This window comes from Anoplolepis gracilipes, chromosome 4 (assembly GCF_047496725.1).
Source record: "Anoplolepis gracilipes chromosome 4, ASM4749672v1, whole genome shotgun sequence".
Taxonomy (NCBI): domain Eukaryota; kingdom Metazoa; phylum Arthropoda; class Insecta; order Hymenoptera; family Formicidae; genus Anoplolepis; species Anoplolepis gracilipes.
Genome location: NC_132973.1, coordinates 9478953 through 9502243, shown reverse-complemented (window position 1 = coordinate 9502243; position 23291 = coordinate 9478953). Strand labels below are relative to the sequence as shown.

Sequence of the window (23291 nt, the reverse complement as noted above, 5' to 3'; positions counted from 1 at the left end):
ATAATGACGGTGACGAGGAGAATGACGATGATGACGATAATGGCGAGGGCCATAATTCGGTAGCGACCTGGCGGAAATTAATAGCGCGCGGGGACGAATCGCCGAGTGCTAATTCTCGCTGACGTTCACATTGTTGATAATTAACGCGGCGTTGATAATTAGCGATTCGATGCTCGTGGAACGGAAAGTGTTGCGTATAAACAGCGTTGGACGTGTGTTTAGGTATTGAGACTTGTACGAAAACTATCCAGACGGCGGACGTCCCGTTGAGCAATACACCCTATGATGTAACGCGCAACTTAATAAATGGCGCACGGTAAATAAATCGCGTTACGCGGCGGAACGGCGCCGGTTCTGCTTGACGAGCGGGAATTCAATGGCGACATTAATTTTGTCGCGGACAGATCAATGAGCGGGGAAACTTTCTCCTTTTTCAATGGAGCTTTTGAATGTTTCAACTGACACTTTTTACACGATTTTCGCATCGATCGACGTATACGTTCGTATGCATTTTCACCAACGTTCTTTGGTAACAATTCAATCAGTTTTGCATATACGACCCCCGTTTGCTCGTCTACAGCCAGCACTATAATCACCCATGATTAAATGACGTGGTGTCATAGGTTGTTAAAATAGAATCCATTTTATCGAAACTGATGCTTTTACGACCAATCAGCGCTCTCAATCTTTGTTCCGCGATAATGGATGGTCGTAATTTCTATCTATTTGACACACGCATTTCACGATAATTATTGTTTTCGCGTTACTTTTGCGAGTTTATCACACGGTTGTTATCAGCGTAAAATATATTTTAGACGCTCGATGTCAAAAAGACGATGTCAAACTTGTCAAGTCGAGAAATAGCGCAGAAACGTAGCGAAACAAAATACAAAGACAAAATGCCTGCGAATATAAAATAAAATCTAGCAGCCAAGTGTCAACCCGAGGACGAAGGAAGCGCGAGTGAATAAACGCGACTGCAAGGGTACAAAAATGAAGGCATAAACCGCGCAGACGAGCGATTATGCCACGATAAGATGCTGTTTTTCCTATAAACATAACTCGAGCTGGCAAATGACGTAAAACATGAAGCGCGTAAGAGAATGATGGCCGCGGCACTCGCACAATGCTCCCATTCACCAAGTTCACGTCGCATGCTGTTATCACACAATATGGCCCAACAACTTCCACGACCTGCTAACCGGAGGTTAAAATCTCCAAGATTGTCCCAACCACAACGTTGCAGCAATTAAATGCGAAAAAAACCGTAAGATTTTTATCGGAAAATTTTTTAACACAATGTGACGAATGTTTTTAATAAGAAAGATGTTTACAGTTTTAAATACATTTTTTTTTTATCGTTCGCTCTCGCGACGATAGCTTTATATTTCTTTAGCGATGACTCAGCGAGCTCGTCAAGTGAAAGTCATCAGGAGTGTGATTAATTATGATATATATTGTATTAAACAAATGCACGCACACCTATATATACACATATTATGTAATAAGAGCGTATAAAAAAGTCGTGCGTTATTGCTTATGTAATAACGCAGGACGGAAAGTGACATGTATGCACATACGCGTGATGGAAATATTAGGCTATTTAAATGAAACGCTTATTAATCTTCGCAGGTTAATTACAATTTACATGGGCGTCCGCTGTGCGTGGTATCCGTTTCAAGCATCATGTTCGAGCTATCGCGCTCTTCAATCTACACGAGTCGTACAAAAGCTCGACCGAGCAAATATTTCTCTCCGGTGTCTCCTCTCCCAGCACGGTTAGAAATAAAGCTGTGACACATTTACCGCTCGTGCGCGGCCGGCAGGAAATTTGTCCGGGCGATTGTTTCTTTTTTTCTTTTTTTTCTTTTTTTTTGGATGGAGGGAGGGATCTCTGCAACGAGCACACGTGGCCGAACTGTGTTGCCGCAATAATAACGACTGGGGTGACGCTGCACGTTTATCCAGCGATATGTCCCTTTGTCGATTCCCCTCTCGTCCCCGCTCTCTTTCGGCCTTGGTTTATTCGCGCGAAGCATGTACTGATAAAGACCTTTAGGCGGAATTGTATCTCGGAGAAGGCTCCTTTTCTTTTTTTTTGCGTTCTATATAGCTTCGATAAAACTCGGCAGTATCCGTCAAAAACTACTGCGAATTTTATCGGCCGTGAACGCGAATGCGAGATATCGTTCGAACGACGCGCACCGAATCACCTCGACACCGTCGTCGGTTAACGTCTGATTTACTTCGTTCCGTGTAATGCGATATTTCATGTATGCATTGCCGCAGATGCAGGTGATGATCCGTCTAGGGTTTATCGTCCAAGTTTACAGCTTGCGAATTTGATGGAACGTATCATATTTCATCGAGCGTTGTACGGTTTTGCTATCGCGAGATGCTTAATCACGAAATTATAATGTTAAATTTGATGAAAATGGTAGACTTTACATTAGACATGCTAAAGTAGCGAATCTATTTTGAAGACGAGCGATTTAACTTGGTATATCGAAAATGATTTGCACAATTATATCCTGCTCGCTCAGCGATTGTCGATAATTTGCATTTATTTGCGTTTGACAGCTGCTTTAGCATTTTATCAATATTTTTATTTATGATACAAAACACGTCGCGTCTTTAAAGTAGATATCTAGGCGAAATTCTGTTTTTATATTTAAGATTATTTTAAGTATAAGGTATTAAAATTCCATTCGGCCATTTCATTGGCTGAACGAAATCTTAAAACTCTATGACCTAAAACTGGACTTAAAATTTTTTTTAAGTATAATAACGAACTATAAACTCCAGCCCTAGAGATTTTCCCCTAGAACATTCTACATATTTTCTGGTATTTGCAAATGTTCTTTTAACTTCTGCGAGGAACTTTGTATCTCAGGGATTAAAAAGCATTTTTCGGGAAACAAAAATTCTTCCCAAACTTATTTCACGTCTGTTGCATTCGTTTCTCTCCTTTTTAAGAATGTTTTGCTCACGTAATATTCACCTACATAGCTTTTACCTTCCCTCTCTCTTCTCAGAGCTCCCAGAGACTTCGATTCGCGCGAATATATGTAAATGCAGTTTGTCAATATATCCGAGTTCGCGACCGACCTGTTGGGAAGATATAAAGAGCCCAACCCTCTCCGACATCTTTCGACTTTTATACATTGACGTTTACATAGCGACAGGCGGTGAGTATGACACTGCCATGAGATATTCATCGACGCCACAGATCGATTTTCATTTCGCCCAGCATCCAGAAAGTATTTTCGCCCTACATATTGGAAACCGGTCCAATATCCATCGTGAAAGACTTCGTCCTCATCTCGAACCGGCTGCTCGAGTCGCCGCCGATTCGAGATGAGGACGAACTCTTTCACGATGAGAACATCTACGCAGGATGGATCTTCGCCGTCCTCGTCGTTAGGTTTAACACAAGGAAGGCGTTTGTTCGAAATCTGTTTTATACATATTATCTTTATTTATCGCGTCCGTCACTTGCACAGGGGAATTCGAGGAGAGAGAAAGAGAGAGAGGCACCGTCTCCGTCTGTAAATATTTTATTGCGACGCTCTCCAAACATCAACATCGCTCACAGACATGGCAATAAGTTGATCCTGATGCTTGCCAGTAACTGCATGGAATAATGAATTTTCGTTTCGAGTATAACGAACTTTATCGGTATATAAAGCTAAAGAAGAGGCATACAACGGCGCGGTACGTTATTAATTTATCATTATGCCGTGCGACGGGACATGGAATGCCGAATTTAGCGAAACTGGTATCCGCACGCGCGGATTGTTCGATATGAACGTCGCTCTGCTATTACATGAAAACACGCGATCGCTTTATTAACGGGGTTTAATCACCGACCGGGTCGAGGAAACTTTGGACCGACACGCCTGAATAATCTTATGGATTATCGCGGATTATCTGTCAAGATATGACAAAAGTTACGATATTCCTTTCTTGTAGTCTTCTCTGAATCGATATTATCGATTGGTGATTTCGAAATATTTTATATAATATTTTTAACTCGATAATCTTGATTACAATATACTTTATATGATTCACCTACACACTACATTGATATTTCGTTTCTCTCTCGCTTATTTAAAAGTTGTAAAATTAAAAGGATAAATTACGTAAAGTTCAACAAAAAGTAAATTTTTTTTAATACAAAAGAGAAAGAGAATAACCATTTCCTGCAATTTTTTTGACGTTGAATATAACTCTAATTCACAAATTACTTTATCATTTAACAATTTTGAAAAAATTGCTAAAAAAAGCTTTTTTAATGTATGTTATATCTGTGACATGTGACATGTCGAGTAAGTTTTGTCGCGATCAAAGTTATGTACGTTGTTTGAATTTTCAACTCTCAAAAGAAATTTGAAAGACGAAATTAGCGTAATTAACGTACAAAAACTACAGAAAATAATTATTTCCTTTATGCGCTTTTTTTCATCTGTGTTATAATACGTGCACTATTTACTGAATTTCTGCTTTGAACATTCAGCATAATTACAAGGAATTTTTTAACTGTTTTCTAACAAAATACCGTTATCTTTTCAGACAACGGGGGTATATCTGGTTATATTTTGCATTAAGCAGGTCGAGAGGATGATTTTGTCTTCTCCCTTGGGACAGGAAGTTCATTTCTAAGTGTTTATGAAACAGGTTATAAGCACAGTTGAACTTTATTAAATTCATCTATGATTTAATTCGTTGATCCCGACGGAGAAGTAAGCATTAATAAATTTTTGGTTGCCTAAAGTAAATTAATCCGATCTCGAACATATTTTATCGCGTAATTAAATGCAACATTAATTCTTCCTATTTACTTGGCAGTTTAACGGTGTAATTTTTATGAAACTTTCTGTTTGGGAGTCGACCCGAAAAATTCGCATTAATCCCTCGTGACCCAAATGACGGAAAGATCGTCGTTCGACCGAAAGAACCGAAAGTCCGAAAGAACTTCCTTTTACTTCAAGAGGTCAACGATTTTTCCATCGTGGCCCGTTTTTCATTGAAAACGCGAAGTCGCCAACTTTTACTCAAAGCCATTGTCTGCCTCTCAGAGACGCAATATTCTGTTTAACTTAAGTTTTCGCATTCCCATGAGACTTTAGCCTCCTTTTCCTCTTTCCTCTTGATCTTGGTGGCACATCGACCTGTGGAGGGAGGACGACATTGCTGGCGAGACATTTCGATATTATTCAAATATGTTTCGCCGAGATAACTCGCGATTTTTCCGACGCGATGGCTCTTACTCGCGGAATTCTACACGTGCGTTCGATTATTTGCATATTTAATTTACCGTCTGCGCTCTGTCGCCGCATGGCATAATTAAGATCCATTCTCGTCGTGCGATAAATTATATACGCCGAGCGAGTAAGTAAGCGACGAGTATCGAGTTGCTTTCCCTCGCCGCAAGAATGTCGCGATAGGAGCTCGGCGTGCCTTATTCGCGCTACGCACGCGAATATTTGTCGCGAGCTTACGCATAATCACGCTGATTTAGCGAAAGCGGAAATCGTATATATGTACTAAGTTGCCAGTTTCCAGACGCATTTAATAAATGACTTGCGAATTACTCAAAGAAAACGTATGCGACGTATTTTTAATTGCATAATATTTTTTATCTATATACAGGATGTCCGATAATTACCTATTATATATATATATATAATATCGTTCGCTGAGCGTTTTTAATTAATAATTTAATAATTATTGCGCAAATCGCAAAATGATAAAGGACTTTTATGTTCAGTTTGACCTGCTCTATCTGCCCTAGAGAGGTGGGGCGGTAATTACTGGACACCCTGTATAATAGAGCGCATAGCCGTGAAATATCATCCGCGAGTCGCGTTCCTTGCAAGATTGTTGTTACGAGGTTTTACCAACGTTAAAACAGGATGCTGGTTTCAACATCGAGTCGAGAAAAGAGGGAGACGCGTCTTTGCCCCTATTTCTGAGACCACCGCAGCAGCATCTGGAAGAATAAAGGCTGTGTAAACGTTGCTTCTGTGTACACGAGGCACGAAAAACGGTTATCGCGACGGCACTCGGGCTCCGGAAACTCGTTAGAGGCCACATCTCTCTCCGGTCAAAGTCGTGATCATTTTGCGGTAGGAATTTCTATGGAAAAATACAGGCGCCTCCTCCTGATATTATTTATCGACCATTATCATGACCGATCCGCCCGCAGGCACAAATAGTGCATCAGGTTGCGCGACAAAGTACAGCTGAGACGAATAATAATAACACGATGTCTATAATTAGAGCGTTCGTCGATGCGTGTAACATTTGCCGTCCGTAGGACGGACATTACGTATTCCCATTGATAAAGGTACGGCATTTCTTACAGCATGTATTATTACACGTGTAATCTTGCGCTCTTGGAAAATCAAAGCCCATTCTCTTCGAGAACAGCCACTTTAGATTTTTCTTTCGTCTCGGGGCACGAAAATTCTTCCCTTTACAATGGCTCCTCCCGAAAATACGGAAGAATCTGATGCGAGAAAGGAAATTTTCGACGCCGGCGGCGGCGCCACGATGTCGCTTTTAAATTTAGATCTCGAGGGAACGGATGATACCCACACGACATACGTTCCGACGTCTTTTAAAAATTTCAATCTCGGTACACAGACGCCTCTCTGATGTCATGGAGTTTAAATTTTCAGAAATAACTATCAGCGTAAAGTCAGCTTCGTTTCTTACAAGAATTGTCGACAAACGCCAGATTTCGAGACGATATAATCTTTTGTGAAAAATAACGGAGTATTATATATAACGGAATATTGTGTGTTATTTGAGAATTAACGCGGTTTCTTCCCCCAACGGTATTTATTTCCTATTCGATCTCGATGTGCGCGATTTTAATCACGAACGGAATTCATATTGCATCTATGGCATCGTCGGCTTGCATAGGACAGCATCGATTAATCCACCTTTAAGGTCACTGACTCGAAAGATTATCGTTAACAAGCTGCTTTCAAGAAAAGAAATAAAATATGACAAACGTCGTCAATGAACTTAAAGAGTAGCTATTTTAATACAACGCCTTTTTCTTTCGAGAAAATATCACTGTAACGCTATAGGTCGGAGAGATTTACGTTGAATCATAATTGGACGGGCAAAATCGAACGAACAGGCGCGTTATTAAGTCGCTGCTCAATGAGGCGAGTTGCCGAATATATGTATACATCGCTCACCCCTGTTCTTTCGAGCTATATACGAGCTATCGATCTTTTTCGTTCCTCCGGCACTTCCGTTTGGCGCCTTGGCATCACGAGCAGTCGGCGTTCCCGTATTCTACGCGCGTGTCTCGGCCACAACACCCTGCACCTGCCTGCAGCAATGCATTTGCGCCTTGCACACTATGCATGGCTCGAGACAAGGTCTTGAACGCGCCCGATTCGATGTGATAAACTATTATTTGCGTGAACGGAAGAACGCGATTAAACGGACCCGAGACCGACGAAGGACGCGCGTGATCGAATGTCAAAGTGTACAAAAAATTGTACGTGTCAAACCATAAACTATGTAATATTCCGTAAAATTATTTATATTTTATTTTTACTCATTATCCGTAACGTCAACTCTTTGCAAAGTGTGATTACACGCTAGATGCATAATTATAATTATATGTATATATATATATATATATATATATATATATATATATATATATATCTTTTATTCCGATAATAACTTTTACCTGAATAAATCCAGGTATCTCTTTGGAATTTTGCAGCGGTGCTAGAGACAGGAAATTACATCGTGTTTGTGCTAGACAATCAAAGAATTCTGTTCCCCTCGACAATCGAACAATTGACATCGCGATATCCGATCGTTGAGCTTTGATAAATACTACTCGGTATCGCGATTGTGGCATCGTATTAAAATCGCTGGCAGGGATTCGCGATATGAAGAGGGTGCACGCACGCACGCACGCACGCACGCACGCACGAGGGCGATCGTTTTGCGCTCTCATTGCAATTCAATTGTGATAAACGCCTGCAAGTTTCGTGTTTATTTATGCGGGCTCTAAAATCGTTTGTCATCAGACGCGCTGTTCCACCTACAACTTGCACCCTCTAAAAATGATAGCATGTCATATGACGATATTCATAGATGCCTTCAGGTTGACTCGTTAAATAAATAATTTACAATTAGACGCGAAACAGAGCACTTTCTGCGTGTTACAGTTTAACGTCTATACATCTTTACTTTGTAACAAACTTTTCGAGATTTATTATAAAATCATGACAACTCTCTTTATACTCAACGCACACCAGTTTTATGTTAACTTTTATAGTAGCTGTGATTAATCGATACAAGCTTGGCATACTCTATTTGTATTAAATTTAATTTTTAACATAGAAAATCAGAATTTTCTTTGTAGTAACAATAATTTAGTTTATAGTCGAAGCCGTAAAAAATAGTCGCTGAAAAAATTACTCTCATTTGACTTTGCGATAAAAAAATTGTTGATATATTTCCATTCAAGAAATGTAATTGTTTGTAATGATTTTTCTCTCGTTGTTGTATCATTTAAAATTTATCTTGGATTTGTTTTATATATCGGATAACGAGCCAAAAAACAATTACTTTTTGTATATTTTGTATTATTTCACTAATAATGTCAAGAAGAAAGGCCATTTATTTGAACTTTTCACTCTATCTTCGAACCATCTTCAGCAATAAATGTATTTTTTTTTTTTTTATTTAAAAAAACTTGAGTTTTTATTTATGCTCTTACATTCTGCACTCAGTTTTATTTAAGAGCCTTATAAATTATTATTTTTTATTTCAATTCTAAATAATATTTAGAAACATAAATTTAGAGAGAGACGCAAAAGCAAATTTAAAATATCTTTAAAATTGACAAAGTTTTATTTGATATATATATATATAGTAACTTTTGAATAATTTAATTACAAACGAAAAGAAAATTACTACAGACAATTATATTCGAAACTATTCTGAAAATCAGTGGATTTGAAATATCTTTGAAATTGGAAACGTTGCGTTTCTTGTCAATTGCAAATATATTGTAATTTTAAAATGACGCGATTACAAATAAAAATTATTAATAAAATCATTAATAAAGACATTTAATCAAGGATCCATATATCAATAATTTTTTTTTAAATAGTGTTTTTTTTTTTTTTTTTTTTTCCAAACGTATTCTTTTACGATTTTGCCTCTGAATATTGTTTAAAATTACTATAGACAACTTTGAAGTGAAATCCTATCATTTTCTATATTCAAAATTTAGTTTGTTAAAAGTAGGATGCCAATTTCACATGTAAATGTCGGATGTAGCTAGCGACAGAGTATAATAAGCTCGTTTCTATATTTTGCTCCGTGTGGACGCATGTAAATGCGGGCATAAACTCAATTGTCTACACCCACCGGATAGCCTTCGTGGTCCGTTGACCGTCTTCGTAGTCGCTCAGAGATGGATCTATAGCACATCGCATCGTCCTCGTTTTCATCAGCGCGTTTAATCCGTGACCCGAACTCTCATATGAAACGTGACCGCGCTAGAATCAAGCGTGACCGCGCATTCTTGGTCCTTGAAATCTGCTCGTCTTCACCTATATATATAGGCTCGTCTTCACCTATATATATATATGTGTGTGTGTGTCCAGTTTCGGAGGTAAGAAATATGTCTCGATGAAACTTTCATTTCAATCAATCGGAGACTAACTCGATAACTAAAAATATAACATAATTGAATTTATCCTACGACCTCAGAGACATCGTTTCGCGAATGCGATTTAAGCTTCGTTATCATTATCGCGACGATTCAATTCTCATTGATCGGAACATTTAAAAAGTCGAATAAAATACCGCACGATTAAACACAGACGATGAGTTCTCCGCGTGTGTCCTCGTTTCGATTAATTCGCCCGATTTGCTCCGTGGCTCGATGACGCAATCGAAAAGAATCGCAGAGCCTGGCCACGAATAATTCGGGTGTGCCTACACGCGTTTTGCAACAATTATTAGACGCAACAGAGTCAGTTTTGATGAAACTGAACTCCCCCGAAGGTTTTGTTATTCGCGACAGAATCCAAGGGCTTAACTGTCAACTTCTCATTGGCCGATCGCGCCAATTAATGAAACGGTGCTCGACGAAACGAGCAATAAAGTGAAATAAAAATGCAATGGAGGCGTTTATTGGCTATCATTGGATACTATTGGATGCGTGCGCTCTGCTCCCCCGATTACGAAAATGTTCCATTTGTCTCTCGGGCTGAACCTAAATAGGCGCATCGTCGAACGAATAGCGGGAACAGCGAGCGATCGGCCTGTACAATTATCAGCCGTCTGGTTCAATGATCGATGCGATACATCATTCGATTACACCGCATTTGATTGTATTTTATTCCATGTATCGCTTTAGATACCACTTTTTTTTTTTTTTTTTTTTTTTTTTTTTTTTTTAAACAAGAAATATATTACGTTTTCTCTTGAAAGGGACGATTATTTATTTATTAGTTACATCAAAGAGTGTCACAGATAATTATATAATTGTTTTACATTAATATTGACGCATTTAAAATGATTAAAAATATAACATCAATATGTATTTTTCAAAAAGTGCACCAAACATTTCCGTGAAAAAATATTGCATTTTATCTGAAATATTTTTCTGAAATAAAAAATTATATTGTTTTCGAGCATTTAAAGGATCAAGAGCTTAATGCATTTTTTTCTTACATCTTCCCATTATCTTAATTGAATAGGCGATAATTATTATGACAACGATACTGTTCGGTAGTTATCTCGACGATAAACGGATGTAATACAATCTGTTGCAGACGTAACAGCATGGTATGATACCAGCGACTAACAATTTCCCGAAAACATGAAGAAGCATCCTCACATCCTTGCGTGCATTTTGCTCCTCCTACCTCTGGCTTTGGGTCTCAGCCTACAAGAGGACGATCTAGTTTTCGACGACGTTGGCGAGGACAATGACAATGACAACTTGCCTGCCGGGCCTGCTCTGATAAATCATGCGACTCACAGTCGATCCGATCGTTACGAGCACGGATCGTCCAGGGATGGCAGGAGGCATGCTTCTCGGGTCGAAAGAGCATGGGGCGTGTCGGATTCGGTCGTCCCAGTTGGCCATGTTTTCAAGATGAAAATACCGCGACAGGCTTTTTCAGGAAATGTGGATTTTTACGAGGTAAGTCGGTGACGTGAATGGCAATTTATTCTCCGGGTCCGTTCGTGAAACGTAACCGGAAAATAATCTGACCAGTGGTCTTATATTATAATGGAGAAGTTTTCCGATGAAGAAGATACAGGCATTCAAAAAAGATGATCGTATTGGAATTTTTAGTATGCGCAGAATTTTCAGTATATTAAAAAATGTGAACATATCGCTTTTGACATTTCTACAAATACAAGATACGCGTTGTTGTTTTATTTATTGTTAGATTATATTATTAAATTAAATGAATTATTAATTATATGCATTATATGATTACGCTACATTTTGTAAAAAAAAAATCTCATTTAAATAAAGAATGGGAAAAAATATCTCAAGTATTTCAAAAATTATTCGTATCTAAAATAAAAGTCATGTAGATAATTGAATTCAAATGGCATCTTTTTTCTTAATATTTATCAAGCTTAAAGTATGTTTTCGAGTACACCGAGATGCTCGCTAAGTAGTATTGATTTACTTATCCTCACACACATTTGTCATTTTCTTTCCTCTCCAAGTTCGGTCGAGATGCGGCGTCTTCCGTTGAATCCATATTTGCGATTCAATTTGCTCCCCCCGCGGCCGGAAATCCTTCTTAGGTTGAATGGCCCTAGTCTTCCCTTTGTCCTCGGAAATCATCCGAGCAGCGTTTATTCCATCGCGTAAAGCGGATTCAAATCTTCTCGCATTTAATTCTTTCGACATGATACAGCAACACCGACTCAAATAATTGTAATTTTTTCACGAGAAATAATAGTAGCAAAAAAATGTGTCATACATTAAAAATCTGTCAGGTTCACGGGACCAGTAATCGCGATCGTTTTCCGGAATGGATGTACTGGGACGACGCGGCGTCCACTCTTCTGGGTGTGCCGTTGAAAGAAGACACGGGCAATTATCATCTGACCGTCACGGCTTTCGGTAAGCATCGTGACACTGCCAAGGATCAGTTCGTCGTGCAAGTTATACCCGAGAAACTGGAAGAACTCAAGCATAAGGACGGCAGGGTGAGTGTTTGAAAACGTTAACTCGGTAACGAGAACGCGAACGGTATGAGAGAATCGTTAGCTGCGAAAACGTTTCGCTGGCATCGTTTCAAGTTTCTTATCCAAGTCGGACAACAGGTCTCCGCTGTGTTATATGCCTGCTATTTTCGCTAATGAATAATATAACTCAAAGATGGAAACGTTACATGAGAATAACTAACTCTGATAAAATGCTTTGGATGTCGTTTAAATTATTAACGAGAGATACTTTTATTTCATTTGTATGTAATATTAATGATAATAAAAATAAAAATTATCTTTAAATCGTATGAAAAAAAAAAAAAAAAAAAAAAACAAAAAGAAAAACGCTGCATTTTTAGTTTCTAATTTAATCTCACGCAATAACTCCAAATTTGATGAATTTATAGCGGAATTTAGAACAGTTTCTGTGTCGCGCGATATAAATCTGTCGAAGCAGCTTGCATGTTTAAATGCAAAGAAATTATTCCCGCGGGCGTTAACTGATTGACGCCAATTGATACTAGTACTGCGTGCGTAATGCGTTGTGCGATGTATGTACAATTGCGCACATTGTGGCCTTATATACACATTTCGGTCGGCGAATCTCGAACTTTGCGTGCTGCTATAGGCGTAGCAAACAAAAGCGACTGATGGAAATGGAACGATTCTAATTGCAGACGCATTGCGATGACGGAGAGGAACAGACGGTTCTAACGATTTTGCTGGATGCGGCAATAGAGAAACTATCGCCTACCATCAGGACGAACGCCATCGAAAATCTCGCGGGATTTCTGGGAATGCATACGGTATTTATTTTAATTAATTGACTTGATTAATTTTACTTTTGCATTTTATTTTTTGGAAAAATAATGCAGTGTATTTTCGAGAATTAAAATAAATAGTCTTTGTTACATCTACGCGACTATAAAAATTTAGTAGAGCTTATTTTATTCACTTTGTTCTCCTGAATTTCTCTCTTTTTTTTCTTTCGCATTATGAGTCTGTTGTACAATTTACTTATTTGTATGTTCTGTAGAGCGCATTCTCGATGCATTCTCAAGGCGTGAAGGCATTGGGTTCCTCCGTTATTCTTACCGGACCTGGAAACGTTAAGCTTTCCAGATTTAGAAAGAATCATTTGACTACTATCCAGTGGCAGGTAAGATTTGACGCGTACTTAATGATCCTTGTTTAACGGTTGTTCGTTTTTATGTCAGGTATATAATCGCATCGACATTTTACGAGCCTTCATTATCAGTTTTTACGATATCTCAATGATATTGGATGAAAAATAACTTAATAAAAAATAAACTTGTTGAACAAGATATATCTGTACACGTAGGTCGGCTGCGACGGCCACTTGTGGAAGCATCAAACGGAATTAGTGAAACAACTGCGGGAGCAAGCAAAGGATGGCACTTTAGCGGAAGTTCTGCAATTACCCGTGATATCGTGGCGCGTAAGGACAGATTCGAGTCCCTCTTTGAGAAACAGGCGAGAAGCCGGTTCCGGCGACTACGGCGACGCGGACGGTTACGATGACAATTACGATGACAATTACGAGGACAATGAGGATGATTACGACGGCGAAGAGGGCGAGGATGATAACGAGGACTCGCGAGTACCACCGACTTATGTGCCGGATGCGAAAATTCCGGAGCATCCGCACAGACATCATCACGGCGAGGAGACGATCGATTGGAAGGTAAGTTGCTGGAACGCATATACAACTGCGATTGCTAGATGTTGCGGAGAAGTTGCAGGGATAGTTGCAGAATCACAAATATTCCTCGTCCCTTATGTTGTTCCTTTCAGAGCGAAGACGTCGACGAAGAAGAGATAATACCGAGAATGAGGCCAATCGAGCTTGAAAACAAAACAACCACGTCTACGGTAAATGCCCTCGTGAAATTATACACGATTGCGTGATTCGTTCCTCGTCGATGATTATATTTGAAATATAATTTAATATAGTTTTTCGACGATCTTTATTAAAATTCCTATTTCTGTTTGCCTTTTTTCGCCATGCCATATTGCTTCCGGGGGATTCGTTGCGCTTGAAGAGATTAGAATATAGTTATTGGGTATTTTAATGCTGGCCTATTTTTCGTCTCTCGCAAACTGTATACTTGTCCGTGCTAGATTTACATTTTCTAAAGTGCGCTGTACAGATTGCGTCGCGAAAGTCTTCACGAAACAGAAGCCTGATACTTTGTTCTCTACTTGTACATCTTTTTCGTCCTTTCGTAACTAACCATTCGTTTTTTCGTGCCATACATCGCATCTACTAACGATTTCGCAGACAACAACCACTGAACTTACTACATCATCACCATCAACAACTACTTCTACCACTACGACGACAAGTACAACCACCACCCAAGTCGCGCCAACGACCGAACCTACTACTGCTAGTAGCACTACAACGACTACAACATCAGCCGATACAACAACAACAGCTAGCATCTCCACCGCTATAGATCCATCGATAGATTCTCCAAGATCAGAGACTACAAATGAGGAATTCTCGACGGAGAAAACGAAACATGTGGAACTCGTCGAACCTATTACCATTTTACCGACCGTTCCTTCGGACATCACCACAACTCCTCTTCCTATAACCACTCTACTGTCTCTTAGCACAGCGTTCATCCAGACTAGCGTGCCTGATAGAGTTGAAACGGAGATCGTCGGTATCAATAACGTTACGACGGAAGAGGTAATGCTTACGTGCTTTAGCTTTTCTCATTTGTATTATAGTTTCATGCCACTATACACACACCAACTTCTTCGTACGCATATCGTGCCGATTTGTCAAACTGTCGCTTCGCCGAGATAAATTGTTATCCTCTGATAAAAATGTGATTCGTTATTAACGAACCACTTAATATCGGTTGAAACTTTTATCGTAATTATGCAAATTTCTCTATCGCATACAACTATTACCTTACTCTTCCCAATTGCAGCGAGCGTTCTGCATTTTGATGTACGATCTTTTCTCGTTTAGCCGGAACAAACTACGACTTCGATGAGAGAACCATCTACCACTATACAAACATCGGTTGTAATCACGGATCTTAACACTACTACTCCTTCATCTGTAGTCGTAACGAACGTTAGCACTACCATTACCACCACTACGCCTGTGAACGTAACAAACGCCACAACTACGACTACTAATGCGATATCGTCGACGTCAGATCTTCGAACGACGTTGAGCACGATACCGTCTAGTACCAGCACGACCACCACTACGACTACAACCACTACCGCAGCTCCTACTACTACTACCACTACTACTACGACAGCTCGGATTATTACGGAGAGTATCGAGTACGGCCAAGTCAACTTCCCGCCGAGACGCGATAGGAGATTACAGAAGAAAGCGGTAACCGCCGGTCAACTATTGAGTTTTGTTATACCAGCCAACACCTTCACCGATTTCGAAGACGGCAATACGAGGAAGTTGAAATTAAGCTTGTACTGGCAAGATGCACCGTTAAAGCCGACTCACTGGCTCCAGTTCAATCCTTATTTGCAGGAAATTTATGGACTGTAAGTTGACACTATACTAACTATTTTTATTCTTGAATGGAATAAAGAGAAATAGATTTTTTATTCAATTATTTTCAAATAGGCCTCTCGAGAAAGATATATCTACCTGGAATTACAAACTAGTTGCCACGGACAGCGAAGGCGCCAATGTTTCCGATAGTCTCGATATTCATGTTCAGCAGCACAGGTCGAGTCGTAGCGTCAATCACGAATTCACAATTTACTTGAGGATCGATAAACGAAGCGAATTTCCAACAGACGTTGACTGGGAACGCCAAGTACGTATTCCTTATTCTTTCTCTTTTTTTCATTGATTATTCATCCTCTTTCTCTCTCTCTCTCTCTCGATTATAGGTATACCGAGGCTTGTCTGCACTTTATGACAACAACGTAAACATTACAGTTCGTTCTATTGAAATCAATACATCTGATCGTGAACAAGTCATTTTTACATGGACTAACGATGAAGTTTTAAGAAGCAGCGAGTGTCCAAAAGAAGATATAAACGATTTATGGCGCGTAAGTAATTGTTATATCATTTTTATCTTATAAAAAAATTTTAATTAAACTTATTTAATATGTAAATTATTAAACAAGCTTGTTCAACAAATTTTGAAAACGTTATTTGTGTGTCACCAGGTACTCGTTGACAGTAATGGGGATCCATCGTTTTCTTTGCGAATGAAGCTCGGTCCAGAAATTACAATTAGGCGTGTAGTATTCGAAGGCATTGGACAATGCGAAGATATGAATCGTCTCGAGGAACCTAAAGTTTCTACCGAAGAGCCGAAAGTTAATTTCCCACCTGTACCGAGGAATCAAGTCGACCTTGTTAATGCGACAGTTGGACAATTGCTTATATTTAAAGTGCCAGAAGTATGCATTTCATTCTTATTGTTTTTATCGCTATGTAAATAATATATTTTTGTTTTAATAATTTTGTTATGGTTTTTTTCAGGATACTTTCTTCGATGCTGAGGATGGATCGTCACGAAATATGAAGATGTCACTTTTGACTATCGATCGAATACCTATTCCACCTCATGAGTGGCTGCAGTTTGACAGCAAAAATCAAGAATTTTACGGCGTTCCAATGCGGTCCGATATCGGCCGTAAAGAATATCAGTTGGTTGTCACTGATAAAGACGGTAAATTTCATTTTTATAGTTTTATTTTTTAACATAAAAAATATAGACTAATATTTAATTCAAAATTGTTATTCTAGGTGCGAGCACCACAGATGGATTGGTCGTTGTCGTTCATCAGGCGCCGTTTATGGCGCACACGGTAGAATTCTCGATGACGCTGGATATTCCTTACGAATCCTTCGCGCATTCCGCGCTTCAGAAGCGTAACTTTATTGAGAAGTTACGAGATCTCTACGAGGATAAGGACACGAATGCTATCTCGTTGCACAGCATCTCGAATGGTAGTACCGTAATCACGTGGCATAACAGAACTTTGCCTACGTCGTATTGCGCTCACGAGGAGGTCAACAGGTTACGATCCGTGCTCGTGAAGAGCGACAACGATCGACGTTCCGTGACGGACGAGGTGTTGGACGTGATGGGCTTGAAATTCCCTGTAAAACAAATTACGGTGATCCCGATGGGGATCTGTCTCGGTGAATTGACGGGCGTGCATTCGCCAGATAGCCATGTACCACCGGTGGACGATTCCACGTCGGTCGGCGCATTCCGCGACGATTATCTTCTCACTTTTGTTCTGCCGGCGATTATTATCGCTGCTATGCTCATTGTAGCGGGAATCATTGCATGCGTTCTGCATAAACGAAGACGCAGCGGCAAGATGAGCGTTAGCGAACAAGATGACGAACGACAGAGTTTTCGCAGTAAGGGAATTCCTGTGATTTTCCAGGATGAACTGGAGGAAAAGCCGGATCCTGGTAACAATAATTTATTATTTCAGTATCATTAATAAAAATAAATTGATATTGAAAATATATTATTATTCTTTCATAATAATCCTTATTTGTATATTTTAGGTAATAAATCACCAGTCATCCTAAAAGAGGAAAAGCCACCACTTCCACCACCAGAGTATCAGAAAGCTGAGGACGGGGCTGACGTACCGATGCTGCCAAAGGAAAACTCCGAAGAACCATATCAACCACCACCGCCGTTTGCTACGAATCGCGACACCAATCGGCAAAATCGCCCTAAGCCCACTCCAACGTACAGAAAACCACCCCCTTACGTGCCTCCCTAACAAAATACGGTACACTCGCCTACGCGCAAATATATGTTAGCAATGCTCGGAGACTCACCGATACACAAGCAAAACCAAATCAATTATAAAAAGCAATCTCGAATTGGCGACGATGACAATGATGATCGTGGGATATTAAATGTTTATAGCGACGTTTGAAAGAAAGCCCTTCCATTCATCCGGTATGACAATATACTGTTTAGCGAGACGTGAATGAAGAGAAGAATCTTCCGACAAGAATTTTCTCCATGAACTTATATGCGATTTTACTTATTTTGTATATGTACTATTTACATACGGCACGTCTCATCATCGATCGATAATAGGTTCGAAAAAGATTTCTCTCTCTCTCTCTCTCTCTTTCTCTCTCTCAATTCTCTCAATTGTCTATATTTCACGCGAAAGAAAAAGAAAAGATTTTCTAGGAAGTATGGGAATACAAATCACGTGTTGCCTTTCGTAAAGAATTCAATCGTAGGGAAGGATTCACTGCTCCGAACTCGATACGTGAATTTAGTTTAGAGGTCGTTGTAGAACCGAGAGACAACGGTAGAGTAAATGTACTTTATTCAACTTTGTAGCATTCGAGACAGCAACGATACTCGTAAATATTTCAATAATCAGTGCCATTTATTAAGCAATAAGGATATCCGACTGTGAATAACAGCACGTATAATTACTACGGTTCTACGGATTTATTGCAATTACTATTTACACAGAGTTTCCAGATATCAAGAAACGGACGGATTTAACGAAATACATTATATTACGCACCTACAACATATAACACTGCCAGAACGACAAATGAACGATATCGCCAAACGAACCGGTTTTTCACAAACACATACTCACACATGATACATATATAATAATATATAATGTAATACTACATTATTTTATGTTATCCAATTTTTCTCTCCAAATGTTTCATTTAAATGAATTTGTGAAAAGATAAACGAAATTAAATATCAGTCTCGTGAATGGATAAACTGGCTCATTTGGCGATCGCTTTTTAAGGAGAAATATATTGGGGAGGATTGAAATGTTTTTGAGACATAAAATTTAAAGAAACGATTATGATATACATGCAATATGCCATTGCAAAATGACAGCAAATGCTTCCATGGGCACAGTAGGCCATGCAGATAACTTATCTAATTGTAAGATAAGAAAAAAAAACTGATTATAATAATATATACAAATAAAAATATATATAAATACGTATACATATATACATATGATATCTATATTTGTGCCGTTCGATAGAGACGTGAGAATCTGCGGTTATTTGAATAGGGTAATTTAAATACTGCCAGACCAATCAAGTTATTTGCATTTACTTTTCACTGTGTTAGGAAGATCCATTTCTGTTTGTTTCACACATAATATTTAACGCGCTTTACAACTTTTATAATTTAACCGCAATAAATGTATACAATTTTTATTATTTTTTCCGACCCATTCACAAACAAGTACGAGTTATCATCGAAAGATTTCGTTCAGAGTTAATCAACTCTGAACGAAAACACTGACGCGTACGTATATAAGAATGAGACTATTTAATTTAGATTTTTACATAGTTACCAAGCCAAAAAATAATTAATATTTAAAAAGAGAGGGAAATATAAAGTAAAAATAAGGACGTGTTTGTAACTGCGAAAGAGAGAGCGTGGCTCGCACTCTTTAGGACGCATTTTTTTAACAATGTTTTTTGTAATTTTTTAATCGCTGCGCGACTAGACATACACAACTTATATCCGCAGTATCATCGTTTGTATGTCCGGTGCGACGAAAGAGTGCGAAGTATGATACGAGTACGTATGCAGCCGTTTCTTCAATACCTCGATAGTTTCCTGATATTTTTGAAAGGAAATACGAGAAACGAAAAAAAAAGAATTTCGTATTGCGTTCCAAATTTGGAGAGTGCCGTTTGTCGGACGATAAATGGATCGACGAATTTGCGGACGCGCCTATATACTGGTATGAATGCTAATTATATTAATACGTATATAAGATGCTAAGAGAACGTTTCGTATACAAAGGCTACATAAAAATTACGATATAATATATTAACTATTAATTCATGTCCTTGTAACGTAGATGATTTAAGTATATATCACTAAACACAAGATAAGCTCGTGAAATTCAGAATTCAACTCAGATTTTTTTTTCTTTCTTTCACGAGCATGTAATATATATATACAAAACTTTACAGTCAAATTTTTTTATGATCTTGACGAGAGACGTGACACTTGTATAGTTATATATTAATTGCACGAGTCCGCTGTTTCACATGCTCGCGAAAGACAGAATCGATGAGTTGTTTGTCATGAACTAGTGAACACTTTTCATCGCTCGCGCATCTTGTTTATCGCAGAATCTTTTAAAAAGAGTGAGAAGATTGCAATTGTCGCCCGTACGTGATTGCTCTTTATAACGTTTTATATCGTGAATTAATACACATATATAAGTATGTTTTTTCTTATTATTTTTATAAGTACGAATAAATATCTTTTATGTTAAATTTTCTCTTTTAAGATTCGAATACAACAATTTATGTTATCGTAAGATGGACTTATTCTATAATTGTGATATTTCTTTGTGTGCGATTTTCATTGAAAGAATAAATAAATTCATGTATATTATATAATTTATGGATATCAAATTCCAGAAGATAATTTATGTATATACATTATATTAATTTTTACGGAATCAAAATTTTATTATCTCGACACACCGGATCTTTATTTATTATTTCAAGCAAAATCACATCACAAAGTAATAATGTAGTGGCTAATGAAGGGAAGAGTAACGCTACTTAGTAATATAATACTTGAGAAATAGTGTGAATCAACGGATCATTATACACATCAGAAGCGCAAGGCATCATAAACGGTTAGAAAGAACTTTATATTCCGTTTGTGATCTGCGGTAAACAAGCATAACTCATATCATGCTTTTAATCATATCATTGCTCTACACGTATCCCTTAAGCGCTACAATTGTGTTACTTGTGAAAATGATGATAATGTATGATAAGCATGTACGATATTTATACGATAGGAAGGATAAAACATCCGAGGGGATATTACGAAAGAAAAAAAGAAACTGAATTTCTCAAAGAGAGCATATTTGTTAGCGGCGACTTTTCTGGCCTGTGTGTGAAAATGGTTCGAAAGTATTTTATAATTGCGTGTAAAAAAAAAGGTGGAACTGACAAATTGCGAAGCTAATGTGACCAAGACTTTCTGGGAAAACGGGCTAACGGCAGAGACGAAGTAAAAGTTCTATTAGAGAAAGATAGGGAAAAGACAGGGGGGAGAAAAGGAGAGAGCTATCTCGCATCGCCCATACGAACATGTGTTATATACATAGCTATATATATATATATATATATATATATATATATATATATATATATATATATATATATATACCTAAAAGTAAACATATTGACTGGGATTTTCAGATTATTTTTATTCGCTATAAGAGCGCTTCGATATATCAAGTGAAATATTTGCGTTGATGTATTCGCGAAACGCAGGATGAAGCGGCTTTCGTACTTGCTTCTCCGCTGAATAACGAAAAGCCATCGACACGTATCTCTTAAGTTTGCGCTAAGTAAAACATATCTCGAAGGAGAGAGAAAAAAAAAGAAGAGAAACGAAAAACAAGAAACAGCATTAAATGCTATGAAATAAAAGGCACGCGCGAATACTTTGAGATCACGAAACGGTATCGCTCTCGTCCGTAATCAATGAAAAAAATATATCGAATTAATAATAATATATACATATACAAATCTCTCTAGCTCTCTCTCTCTGAGACAAGTACTACATACTAAACATGTGTAAAGTTAAGAGTTAATAAAACCATTTTAGGATACCACACGTGTTGATCTTTAAACGCTTGCTACTCTCCAAAAATATCAATGTCGGTCATCTCCAAAGATTAAACAATTATAGACTGTATGTTGTTATTTATATCGAACATTTAAGCAATTACTAATCACGCGATAAAAATTAATCTTATTGAATCACGTGTTTAACGATAAGGTCTGACTTTGAACAGTATTTAATTTAGTTTTCTTAATTCTCTTTATACGCCATTTTTAACAATTTGATACATATATAAATATTATTTATATATTATAATCGCTATATATAAAATTTATAATTTATACACATTTTATATCTTAGAAACGAAATTTATATTTAGCATTATTAAACAATTCCTTTGTATGTAGTTTTTTTTTGTAAAAATTTAACTAGTTAAAAGGAATATAAAAATGGCTTATCATTCTGCAGATTAGATTTCAAAAATTGTTACATTAGATGTGATATGATTGATCACGTAACTGAATATTCGAATTCCTACATAAGATTTTTCAAGAATGCGATACGTCACGATTTTCTATTCGTTTCCACGTTGAGCATTCTGAATTTACATGCAAAATAATAATTTGCAATGTGTATGCTTGCGTCATACGGAGGAATAATACATTTTTAATTGTGTCATTGTTTTAGACAAGGTTATATGCAACAGAAGAGAACGAAAATGAAGTTTAAAATTTCTCGAAAAATAAATGCGGTAAGTAAGTCGATATTATTTCTGCTTATAAGGATAAACAATAAGCAGTTATTTAAGAAGAATTATCATCATTTTTAAATCATATTCTCAGTCTATCTTTCGAGTATTATACACAACGTATTGTTTAAAATGTTAAATATTGATATGACAAAAAATCAGAAGTATCATCAATGCCATAACTTTTTGTTAGAAAGGTCATAAATATTTTTTTTTTTCCTAAAATCAAAGATATTTTATTATAATTACTAGTTTTTCGACTTTATCGTATTATTTAAACATGTTTTATATATCTATTTTATAAAAGATCTAATATCTCGTGTCTGAGAACAATTTCTTGCAATTTTGACTGGAAGGAATTTGTTACGATTCACTGCGATTCAAGGATTGATCGAGTCGAAAAGATAAACAATTGCTGCGTCCAATATCAAGATATCTCATTGTCAATAACATACTTGCGGGAGTAAATGCGATAGAAAAAAACATCGTGAAAATTATTTTGTCAGAAGAATATTCTTTGAATATAGTGAATATTAGTTATGTTTTAACGTGAAATCTACCAGAATTCATTAATTTTTATTGGAAACGATACCTTTTTTTTTTTTATTGGGAGAGGTACTTACCTTTCTCTCGTCATTATATATTGACGCAATAAAGACGGAGTTATGACACTAGCATAA

The 23291-nt window shown here is 37.6% G+C and overlaps 1 protein-coding gene across 6 annotated transcripts in view; it reads left to right on the top strand.

Annotated features, from left to right (window-relative positions):
- The window catches only part of LOC140665288 (uncharacterized), a 66441-nt gene extending 44529 nt beyond the window's left edge, over positions 1-21912 (top strand). For 3 of the 6 annotated variants that reach the window (XM_072891201.1, XM_072891200.1, XM_072891199.1), the window contains 14 exons: positions 10836-11209; positions 12028-12240; positions 12918-13046; positions 13277-13399; positions 13583-13945; positions 14056-14133; positions 14543-14959; positions 15248-15795; positions 15878-16073; positions 16150-16314; positions 16435-16671; positions 16754-16943; positions 17021-17701; positions 17801-21912. In XM_072891201.1, the coding sequence (XP_072747302.1) occupies positions 10883-11209; positions 12028-12240; positions 12918-13046; positions 13277-13399; positions 13583-13945; positions 14056-14133; positions 14543-14959; positions 15248-15795; positions 15878-16073; positions 16150-16314; positions 16435-16671; positions 16754-16943; positions 17021-17701; positions 17801-18024 (3891 nt within the window). In that variant the 5' untranslated portion in view covers positions 10836-10882 and the 3' untranslated portion in view covers positions 18025-21912. The remainder of the gene's footprint in view (positions 1-10835; positions 11210-12027; positions 12241-12917; positions 13047-13276; positions 13400-13582; positions 13946-14055; positions 14134-14542; positions 14960-15247; positions 15796-15877; positions 16074-16149; positions 16315-16434; positions 16672-16753; positions 16944-17020; positions 17702-17800) is intronic. The other 3 variants (XM_072891202.1, XM_072891204.1, XM_072891205.1) reach the window with 3 other exon arrangements.
- The last annotated feature ends 1379 nt before the right edge of the window (positions 21913-23291 follow it).